The following is a 10,598-nucleotide window of genomic DNA, read 5'->3' on the forward strand; positions in this document are numbered from 1 at the left end:
CCCTTTTTAAATTTTTTTTTCACTTTTTAAAATATTTTTCCCTTTTTTCCCTTTTTTTCCTGGTTTTTTTTTCAGTTTTTTTCCATTTTTTTCCCTTTCATTTTGCATTTTTATCCCTTTTTTTTTCCCTTTACCCCTTCTTTTTTAAATTTTTTTCAATTTTCCCCTGTTTTTTAAACTTTTCTCCCCTTTTTTCCTTTCTTTTGTTTTTTAAAATTTTTTTTCACTTTCATTCTCCTTTTTTCCTTTTATTAATTTTTAAAAATTTTTTTTTCTTTTTTCCATTATTTTTCCTTTTTCTTCATTTTTATCTCTTTTTTCCGTTGTTTTTTCCCTTTTTTCCCCTTTTTTTTCCTTTTTTTTCCCTCCTTTTTCCCCTTTTTTTTTTACATTTTTTCCCTTTCACCATTTTCCCCTTTTTCCCCGATTTTTGGGCCTTTTTATGGACCCTTTTAAAGGATTTTTAGGGGCCGGTCTCATCCCTGCCCCTCCCCCCACCCTTTTTTCCCTTTTCCCCCCATTTTTTCCCATTTCCCTCACTTTTTTAGGGTCACTTTTGGGCGTTTTTTAACCATTTTTAGGGTTGGTTTCACCTCTGCCCCTCCCCCACTCCTCTTTCCCCAATTTTTTCCCCATTTTTCCCAAATTTCTGCTTTTTTCGGGTCATTTTTATGAATTTCAGGGGTGGTTTCGTTATCGCCCCTCCCCCGCTCCCATTTTCCCCCCCTTTTCCCTCATTTTTTCCGCCTTTTTTTTTGGGAATTTCTCCAGATTTTTGGGGGTTTTTTTATCCCCACCTTCCCCTCCCCCCACTCCCCTTTTTTCCCCCCTTTTCTTCCCAATTTTTTTTAGGTCAATTTTAGGGTTTTATTCCCAAAAATCGTCACTTTCAGAAGGGCTCCGAACCTGCCCCTCCCCCACCCCCATTTTTTATGGAATTTTTATGAATTTTGGGACTTTTGGGGGGGGTTCAACCCCGCCCCTCCCCCACCCCCTTTTCCTCCGTTTTATTCCCCTTTTTTTAGGGTCAAAGTCACTTTTTGGGGGGACGGGGAAAAGCCCCTCCCCCACCCCCTTTTTTCCCCTTTTTTTGCTTTTTTTAGAGGTCATTTTTTTTCGGGAATTTTGGGGTTTTTTTGGATAAACGTCGCTTTTTGGGGGTCTCACACCCGCCCCTCCCCCCCCCCCCTCCCCCGCCCCCCTTTTGTAACGTTTATTTATTGGAATAAAAGCGATTTTGGGACAAATTCCACGGAATTTATTTGGGATTGGGGAAAGGAAGGGGGGAGGGGGGAATTTTGGGGCCATTTCCTGCGGATTTGGGGCTTTTAGAGCCCGAATTTGGGTCCTGAGCCCCCCCCAGATTGGGTTAAAAACCCCCTGAGACCCCAAAATTCCCCCAAATTTCTCTCCTGGACCCCCAAAATCCCCAAATTTCTCTCCTGAACTCCCCAAATCCCCCAAATTTCGCTCCTGGACCCCAAAACCCCCCGAATTTCGCTCCTGACCCCCAAATCCCCCAATTTTCGCTCCTGACCCCCCAAATTTTGCTCTTGACACCCCAAATCACCCAAATTTCACTCCTGGATCCCCAAACCCCCAAATTTCGCTCCTGGACCCCCAGAGTTCCCAAATTTTGCTCCTGGACCCCCAAAATCCCCCGAATTCCGCTCCTGACCCCCCAAATTTTACTCCTGGACTCCAAAAATCACCCAAATTTCACTCCAGACCCCCTAAATTTCGCTCCTGAGCCCCCAAATTTCGCTCCTGACCCTCTGAGTTTTGCTCCTGGAACCCCAAAATCCCCCGAATTCCTCTCCTGAGCCCCCAAATTTCACTCCTGGACCCCCCCAAATCACCAAATTTCACTCCCGACCCTCCAAATTTCGCTCCTGGATCCCCGAATCACCCAAAATTCACTCCTGACCCCCCAAAATCACCCAAATATTGCTCCTGGACCCCCAAGATGCCCCGCATTTTGCTCCTGATGCCCCAAATTTCGCTCCTGGACCCCCAAAGTTCCCAAATTTCGCTCCTGGACCCCCAAAGTTCCCAAATTTTGCTCCTGGACCCCCAAAATCCCCCGAATTCCGCTCCCGACCCCTCAAATTTCCCTCCCGGACCCCCAAATCACCCAAACTTCACTCCCGACCCCCCAAATTTCCCTGCCGGACCCTCCGTCCCCACCAAAACGTTGCCTTCTCACCCCTCCAGCGCCGCCGCCACGGCCGCCCTCACCCTCCTGCCTTCCTCCTCCTCCTCCTCCTCCTCCTCCTGCTCCTCCTCCTCCTCCTGCTCGGGGCCGCTCCCGCCGCCCTCGGGGCTCTCCGGGCCGGCTTCTCCGCCCTGCCCGGGGGGCAGGGGGTCTCCGCGGCGCTGGCAGAGGTTGTGCAGGAGGACGCAGCTGAGCAGCAGCGTGGGCAGGAAGCGCAGCTCGGTGTCGTTGCGCTCGCCCAGGCAGCGCCAGCGGCCCCGGAGCCTCCGCAGCGCCGCCCGCGCCCCCCGCGCCGCCCGCGCCGCGCCCCGGTTGAAGCGACCCTCGCCCACCGCCAGCTCGCCCCCCTCGGCCCGGCCCTCGCCCGGCGCGAACGGGCGCAGCAGCCAGGGCAGCAGCGGGTCCCGGGGGGTGCCCAGGAAATAAGGGGGGATCCCGGCGGGGGCCCCGCGGGAGCGGCGCTGGAGGCGGCGGAAGAGCGCGGAGTGCCGGAGCTTGGTGCCGGGCGCCTGGAACTCCACGTTCCAGAGGCAGCCGCGGGAATCCACCGTGGCCTGCAGCGTCAGCGCGTGTCGCGACTCGGCCCCGCCGCCGCCGCCGCTCCTGTCGCGATAGGCGCCGCGGGGAGCGGAGGGCGGCGCGCGGATGGGGATCCGCAGGCGCGCCAGGACCCCGGCGAGGCGAGGGAGCGGCCACGAGTCCGGGAATGGTTCCGGGAATGGTTCCGGGAATGATTGAGGGAGTGACTGCGGGAATGATTGCGGGAATGATTCCGGGAGTGACTGCGGCGGCACCGCGGCGTTCTCCGGCGGGATTCGGGCGCTTCGGGAGCTCTCCCGCGGGATCCCCCGGCTCCTGCGGTTCTCTGGAGGACTCCGGGGCTTTCCGGAGCTTGCGGATGGAATTTGGGGGGCTCGGGAGTTCTCCGCGGGGGTTTCGGCACTTTGGGGGTCTTGGGATGGAAGCCGGGCGTTTCCCCGGTCCCCCGGCAGGGTCTGAGGGTTTGCGGAGTTCCCCGAGGGAATTTCGGAGTTTCCCGAGGGATTTTGGGGGTTCCCCAAGGGAATCTGGGGGTTCCCCACGTTTCCCGGCAGGGTCGGGGCCGCTCCCGAGCTTCCCGCTGGGATTTGGCATCTTCCGGGATTTCCGGCCGGGATTTCGGTCTTTCCCGCGTTTTCCAGCAGGGTTTGGGACTTCCCCAGGTTTTCCCTCAGGATCTGGGGCTTTCCAGAGTCTTCCGCCGGGATTCGCGGGTTCCCCTCGTTTCCCACCGGGATTCGGGGTCGTCCGGAGTCTCCTGGGGTTTCCCGGCCGGAATTCGGCGGTTTTGGGGTTTTCCGGGCGTTTCCCGCCGGGATTTTGCTTTTCCTGCTGCTCCTCCTGGAACTTTCCGGGAGCGGGATTTGGCGCCTGGAGCCGAAATCCGCCGGGATCGGGAAATTCGGGCCGGAATCCACCGGGATCCGCTCCTCCCCCTCCAAACCCACCGGGATTCGCGACTTCGACCCCGAACCCGCCGGGACTTGGGGTTTTGGGCCGGAATCCGCCGGATTTTGTAATTCCGAGCTGGAACCCTTTGGGATCTGCGATTTCGGCCCGGAATCCGCCGGGATTCGGGAACCTGGCCCCGAATCTGCCGCCACGTGGGGCCTCGAGCCGGAATTCCTCGGGATCCGCTCATCCCCACCCAGATCCGCCGGAACCTGGAATTCCGGGCCGGGACCCGCCGGGACCGGGAAACTCCAGCCGGGATCCGCCGGGATTTGGAATCCCGGCCCCAAATCCTCCCCCCAGTCCCCGCCCCAGCTCCGGCTCCGCGCCGGATCCCTCGGCAGGTGCAGCTTCGGGCCCAGCCCTTCCTCCCCATCCTCCTCCTCCTCCTCCTCTTCCTCGGGGGCTCCCAAAATCCCCACCACGGCTCCGCAGACGTCGCGCAGGATTTTGCAGACGGAGCTCCGGGACACGCCGAAGGTGGCCTCGAGCGCCCGGTACTCGGTGACGGCGCCGAGGCGCCACAGGGTGAGCGCCAGGCGCACCTCGGCCGGCACCGCGCGGCGCATGGCGGTGTCGCGCCGCCCGATAGCCGCCCTCAGTCGCGACACCAGCGCGTCGAAGGTGTCCGGGCGCAGGCGGAAGCGCTCGCTCCACTCGCGGCCGCCCAGCGCCTTCTCCCGCACCGTGGCCCAGAAGGCGGAGCTGCGGCAGCGGCTCCACACGCGGCCCCGGCGGCGCCACGGCGGGGCCTGCGCGGCCGAGCGCGGCGGCAGGAAGGCGAGGCGGAGCGCGGACAGGCGGCGGCGGCGGAGGAGGAGGAGGAGGCGCAGGCGGTGCAGGAGGGCGAGGCGGCGGCGGCGGCGGCGGCGGCGGCGGCGGAGGAGGAGGAGGAGGAGGGAGAGGGAAGCGGCGGCGGCCGCCATGGGCGGCGCCATCTTGGGGGAGGGAGGGGAGGAGGGAGGCGCAGCGCGCATGCGCCGCCCCCGCCCCCGCCGCTTCTGCGCCTGCGCCCGGGGGGGGACGGACGAGTGCGCGCACGGGAACGCGGCGGCCTCGCGCATGCGCAGAGGGAAGAGGCGGAGAAGCGGATTTTGGGTTTTCTCGAGCCCCGAAATTTGGGTGTTGGGGCCCCCCAAGGGTTCGTTCTGGAGGGGCTGAGCAGCCCAGAATCGCTGTGGCACCTCAGGCTCCCTCTGAAGCACCCAAAAGGCGGCTTCAACGCCCTAAAACCCCGAGATCTGGTCTTGGCTCCCCCAAATCTCAGAAATTCCCTCAAATTAGGGGCCCGGACCTTCCTGGATTCCCCCCCCCCCCAAGTCGAAACATTCAAGACCGTTTTAATTTGTGCTGGGGACCTACATTTGAGGCTTTAAGGGAGGGTTTGGGGGGATTTTAGGGTGAATTTGATGGATTTCTGTGGCATTCGGAGGGACTTTAAACTTTATCGGCAATAATAAAGAGCCGGCCAATCGCAGCTCGCCGCGCCCGCGGGAGGGCGGGGCTTTACGCCCACTCAGCCAATCGCCTTGCGCAATAAAATACTGACTAATCGCAGTTCGGCGCAGATATTGATTGGCAGGGCTCTACTGGCTTTTACCCAATCAGATTACGGGACGGGCTTTGAGGGGGCGGGATTATTTGGCGTCTCAACCAATCACGACGCACGGGGGGCGTTTCCCGCCGTTTTCCGCGCAGCGCGGGAGCCGCCATGGAGCCGCTCCGGCCTTGGCTCGTCCCGTTCCTGCTGCCCGAGCACTGCTTCGACCAATTCTTCCTGCGCCTGCAGCTCCTCGATGGTGCCGGAGGGGCCTCGGGGGGCGATTCGGGGCCTTTTCGGGGCTTTTCGGGGGGGTTTTAGGGGAATTTTGAGGCGCCTCTGAGCGCTGTGGGGGCGGCCGCCATGTTGGTTACGGGCGGGAACTGTGACGGGCGCCGCCATCTTGGTTTTGGGCGCGGGAAGGGAAGTGCCGCCATCTTTGCTTTTGCTCTGAGGCGACACCGCCGCCATCTTTGTTTTGGGTGTGTGTGTGTGGGGGGGAAATCCTGATTTTGGGGGGTTTTTAGGGATTTTGGGCGGAATTTGAGGAATTTTTGGGGTCCCATTACCTCCCCTTTGTTCTCCCTCCGCAGTTCCGTGTCTGAAAATCCTCCTGAGCAAAGTTCTGGGCTACGGGATCGTGGCGGGCTCCGTCCTGGGTGAGGGCCCGGGGGGATTCTGGGGGGCTCTGAGGGGATTTAGGGGACCCAGGGAGGATTTGGGGGGTCTCAGATGATTTTAGGGGTATTTTTGGTTATTTTGGGGTGCAGTTTCGGGGGTCCCTGACCTCTTTTTGCCCATCCAGTGAAGGCCCCACAGCTGCTGAAGCTTTGGGGGTCCGCGGGGGGGGGTGGTTTAGGGGTAATTTTGGGGTATTTTTAGGGGTTTGGGGTATTTTAATGAAATTTTGGGGCATGTTAATGGGATTTGGGGTGGTTGAGGGGTGTTTTTAGGTGGTCCTTTACCCCTTTTCTCCCCCTCCCCCAGTGAAGTTCCCTCAGGTGCTGAAGCTTTGGGGGTCCGCGGGGGGGGTGGTTTAGGGGTAATTTTGGGGTATTTTTTAGGGGTTTGGGGTATTTTAATGGGATTTTGGGGTATTTTAATGGGATTTGGGGGTATTTTAGGGGTGTTTTGAGGTGTTTTTGGTGGTCCTTTACCCCTTTTCTCCCCCCCCCTCAGCTGCTGAAGCTTTGGGGGTCCCGGGGGGGGGAAGGAAGGTGCATTTTGGGGTGGTTTTGGGGTATTTCGGGGCGGGTTTTTTTTGAGGTTTTTGGGGGTCCCTGACCCATTTTGGCCCCCCAGTGAAGGTCCCGCAGCTGCTGAAGGTTTGGGGGTCCCGCAGCGGGGGGGGGCTCAGCCTCCCCTCGGTGCTGCTGGAGCTGCTGGCCCTGGGCGGCTCCGTGGGCTACGGCTGCGCCAGGAGCTTCCCCTTCAGGTTTGGGGGGAAAAACCGGGAATTTTGGGGGGGTTTGGAGGGATTTGAGGGGCTTGGGAGAGGATTTGGGGGGGTCTGGAGGGGATTTGGGGAGGTTTTGGGGGGGGGGGGATTTGGGAGGGGTCTGGGATGTTTTTGGGAGGGGGTTTGGGGAGGTTTGTGGGGATTTGGGGTCTGGAGGGAATCGGGGGGGGGGGATTTGGGGAACATTTGGGTTTTTTTTGGGGGAGCTTGGGAGGGATTTGGGTCTGTGGAGGGGATTTGGGGAAGTTTCGGGGGGATTTGGGGAACATTTTGGGGGGGGTTGGGGTCTGGAGGGGATTTGGGGAACATTTGGGGAGGCTTTTGGGGGGATTTGGGGTCTGGAGGGAATCAGGGGGAGTTTTGGGGAGATTTGGGGAACATTTGGGGAGGTTTTGGGGTGTTTGGGGGGGATTCGGGGTCTGGACGGGATTTGGGGAAGTTTTGGGGGAATTTGGGGAACATTTGGGGCGTTTGGGGGGATTTGGGGCTGTGGAGGGGATTTGGGGAAGTTTTGGGGGGATGTGGGGGTTCCCAGCTGCGTTTTTGGTGCATTTCGCGCCGTTCCCGCCTCATTTCTCCCGGAATTTCAGCCGTTTTGGGGCTCCTGGGGGGGTTTCTGGGCCTCCCAAACCCATTTTTGGGGGTCCCGAGCCCCCCCCCGACCCCCCAAACGCTGCCCCCACAGCGCCTGGGGGGAGGCCCTGTTCCTGCTCCTGCAGACCCTCACCCTCCTCTTCCTCATCCTGCACTTCGGGGGCCGCACGGGCCGAGGTTTGTGCCGGGTTTGGGGCGGAATTTCGGGGATTTGGGGACTTTTTGGGACCTCCTGACACCTCTCTCGTCCCCTCCCCCCCCCAGGGCTGTTGCTGGTCTCCGTTTTTGGGGCGTTTTTGGGGCTTTTGGTGTCTCCCCTGACCCCGCTGAGCTTCGTCACCGCCCTGCAGGCCCTGAACCTGCCCATCATCATCCTCAGCAGGGTGGGGAGGGGCTTGGGGAGATTTTGGGGGTCCTGGGGGGGATTTTGGGGGTCGTGAAGGGATTTGGGGGGGTCCTGTAAGGGTTCAAAAGGGATTTTGGGGGGTCCTTGGGGGGGTTGGGGGAGTTTAAGGGGCACCTGGGGAGGGTAAAGGTGATTTTGGGGGTCCTTGGTGGGATTTTGGGGAGGATTTGGGGGGTCCTGGAAGGGTTAAAGGGGATTTCGGGGGGTCCTGGTGGGATTTCGGGGAGGATTTGGGGGGTCCTGGTGGGATTTCGGGGAGGATTCGGGGGGTCCTGGTGGGATTTTGGGGAGGATTCGGGGCTTCCCGGCTCATTTTCGGCCGAACCCCACCCAATTCTCCTGGGATTTCAGGATTCTTTTTGGGGCAGTTTCAGGCTTTTTTCCCCCATTCCCGGGGAATTTTAGAACTCCCTGATTTTTTGGAGGGGGCGGGGGGAGGTTTTTGGGGTTCCAAACATTTTGGGGACCCCCCCCCCCCCAAATTTCCCCCCCGCAGCTGCTGCAGATCGTCACCAACGCCCGCCAGGGACACACGGGGCAGCTCTCGGGGGTCTCCACGGGGCTCCTCTTCGGGGGGGCCCTGGCCCGAGTCTTCACCTCCCTCACGGTGAGACCCCTCCCCAAAAAAACCCCCAAATCCCAAAGAACCTCCCCAAAAAAATCCCGGATCCTAAAACTCACCCAGAACCCCCCAAAACCCCTCGAATTTCCCCTCAAAATCCACTCAAGTTTCACCGGCCCCCCCCCCCCAAGATTCACTCAGGACCCCCCCAAATTCGGCTCCCTCACGGTGAGACCCCTCCCCCAAAAAAAAAACCCCAAATGCCAAAAATTCCCCCACAAAAAAGTCCTGGATTCTGAAACGCCCTAAAATCCCCCTAAAATCCCCAAAATCCCCCTCAAAACCCCCCTAAAACCCCAAAATCCCCCTAAAACCCCGAAATCCCCCCTAAAACCCCAAAATTCCCCTAAAACTCCAACCCCCCCCAAAATCCCCCTAAAACCCCAAAATCTCCCCCAAAATCCCCCTAAAACCCAAAAATACCCCCAAAATCCCCCCCAAAATCCCCAAAACCCCTGAAATCCCCAGATTCCCCTTAAACCCCCTCAGGACCCCCCAGTTTCCCCCAAATTTTCTCGGGACCCCTCAAATCCTCCCCAAAATTCCCCCGGGACCCCAAAAATCCCCGAATTTCCCCCTGAGCTCCATTTAAAAGCCCCAAATTTCCCCTAAAACCCCAAAAATCGCCCCTTGGACCCCCAAAATCCCCAAATTCCCCCCAAATCTCTCTTTAAACCCCCCCACAAATCCTCTCTAAACCCCCAAAATTCCCTCTAAACTCCCTTTAAAACCTCTCAGGACCCCCCAAACTCTTCCAGGACCCCCCAAAATCCCCCCAAATCCCCCAAATTTCCCCCACAGGAAACCGGGGATCTCCTTCTGGCCTCGACCTTCGCGGCCTCGGCCACCTGCAACGGGGTCCTGCTGGCCCAGGTGCTGCTCCTGGGGGGCTCCCGGGACCCCCACCCCAAAAAGGAGTGACCCCGAAAACCCCGGCGCCCCAAAACTCCCCCAAAATCGCCCCCGAAGTTGGGATTTTTGGGGGTTAAAAGGAGGATTTTGGAGTGGTTCCCACGCTCTGGGACCCCCCCCCCCAAAAATCTCACCTGGAATCACCTGGGGGGGGTTCCCAAATTTTGTGGGATCCCCCAAAACTCCTTCCCGGGACCCCCCCAAAACCTCAGGGACCCCAAAATTCCCCCTCGGACCAAGGTGGGGGAGGGGCCGGAACCCCCTCCCAGGTGGGAAATGGGCGTGGCCAGAGCGCCCCTCCCTCCCCCCCCCAATAAAATTGGGGTCCCCCCCATTCCAGGGGGGCTCCCCCCCCCCCCCTTTTTCTGGTCGTTAATTAAATAACTAATTAATTACAGCCCTTAATTGACGGTAATTAGGGTGGGAGGGGCGCTTTGGGCCCGGTGGCGTGGGAAAATCCCGCATTCCATTCATAATTCCCGCCCTCCACTCATAAACCCCGCCCTCCATTCATAAATCCCGCTCGCCATTTATAAATCCCGCCCACCGTTCATTAACCCCGCCCTCCATTCATAAACCCCGCCCACCGTTCATAAACCCCGCCCTCCATTCATAAGCCCCGCCCGCCATTCACACACGCGCTGGCCACGCCCCCCACTGAGCGCTGTCGGTTCTGATTGGCCGTCTCGTCCGTCCAAAGTTCCCACGCGTTTTTCCGACCCCAAAACTTCCCAAAATTACCCCAAATTCCGACTCCGGGTTGGGGGGGGTCTCCGTGAGCCGCGACGCCTCCAGGACCTCCGAAATCCCACCCCATCCCCCCTGAGCTCCCAAATCCCCCATTCGACCCCACAACAACTCCCTGCAAACCCCAAAATTCCCTCAAAAATCCCCCAAATTTTAACTCCGGGGGGGGGGGGGGGTCCCCCGTGCCCGACCCCGCCCCAGAATCCTCCCGAATTTCCCTCCCGACCCCCCCCAATCCCGAACCTCCGGCGTCTCCATCGCTTTATTCCCACAATTCCATAATTTCTATGCAAAATACTCTTCATCTCCCCTCCCCCCCTCCCCTCCTTTTTTTCCCACGCCGTGGGGGGGGGAGAGGGGGGAGGGGCCCGGGGGGAGGACCCCAAACCCCTCACCCCCCCCCAGACCCCCCCTCCCCCCCAATTTTAGGGGCCAGGGGGGGCCGATTTGGGGCCCCCCGGGCGTTACAAATATAGAGCTTAAATATGTACAAAAAAAGAGTCCAAATTTTGGGGGGGGTTCCCCCCCCCCCAAAAAAAAAACCCCAAAAACCACAGAGGGGGGGGAGGGGAGGGGAAACTCCCCCACACCCCCCCCCCCAAAAAAAAACCC

At 59.3% G+C, this 10,598-nt stretch overlaps 1 protein-coding gene across 2 annotated transcripts; it reads left to right on the plus strand.

Annotated features, from left to right (window-relative positions):
* The first annotated feature begins 5,380 nt into the window (after positions 1 to 5,380).
* On the plus strand, positions 5,381 to 9,545 carry LOC138101698 (mannose-P-dolichol utilization defect 1 protein-like). 2 transcript variants are annotated; one of them, XM_068999476.1, is made up of 7 exons: positions 5,381 to 5,505; positions 5,840 to 5,905; positions 6,549 to 6,681; positions 7,391 to 7,476; positions 7,564 to 7,682; positions 8,202 to 8,312; positions 9,129 to 9,545. In XM_068999476.1, the coding sequence occupies exons 1-7, from the start codon at positions 5,418 to 5,420 to the stop codon at positions 9,246 to 9,248; spliced, it is 723 nt and encodes a 240-aa protein (XP_068855577.1). In that variant the 5' UTR covers positions 5,381 to 5,417; the 3' UTR covers positions 9,249 to 9,545. The 2 variants fall into 2 exon arrangements, with proteins under 2 accessions (XP_068855577.1, XP_068855578.1); XM_068999477.1 differs by lacking the exon at positions 7,564 to 7,682.
* The last annotated feature ends 1,053 nt before the right edge of the window (positions 9,546 to 10,598 follow it).

The sequence above is a fragment of the Aphelocoma coerulescens genome, unplaced genomic scaffold, assembly GCF_041296385.1.
Source record: "Aphelocoma coerulescens isolate FSJ_1873_10779 unplaced genomic scaffold, UR_Acoe_1.0 HiC_scaffold_417, whole genome shotgun sequence".
NCBI classification, from domain to species: Eukaryota; Metazoa; Chordata; class Aves; order Passeriformes; family Corvidae; genus Aphelocoma; species Aphelocoma coerulescens.

Coding starts and splice junctions, on each gene's coding strand:
- LOC138101698 (XM_068999476.1), top strand. CDS start 5,418: ATGGAGCCGCTCCGGCCTTGGCTCGTCCCGTTCCTGCTGCCCGAGCAC. Junction 5,906..6,548: donor CGTGGCGGGCTCCGTCCTGG/GTGAGGGCCCGG, acceptor TTGGCCCCCCAG/TGAAGGTCCCGCAGCTGCTG. Junction 6,682..7,390: donor GCCAGGAGCTTCCCCTTCAG/GTTTGGGGGGAA, acceptor CTGCCCCCACAG/CGCCTGGGGGGAGGCCCTGT.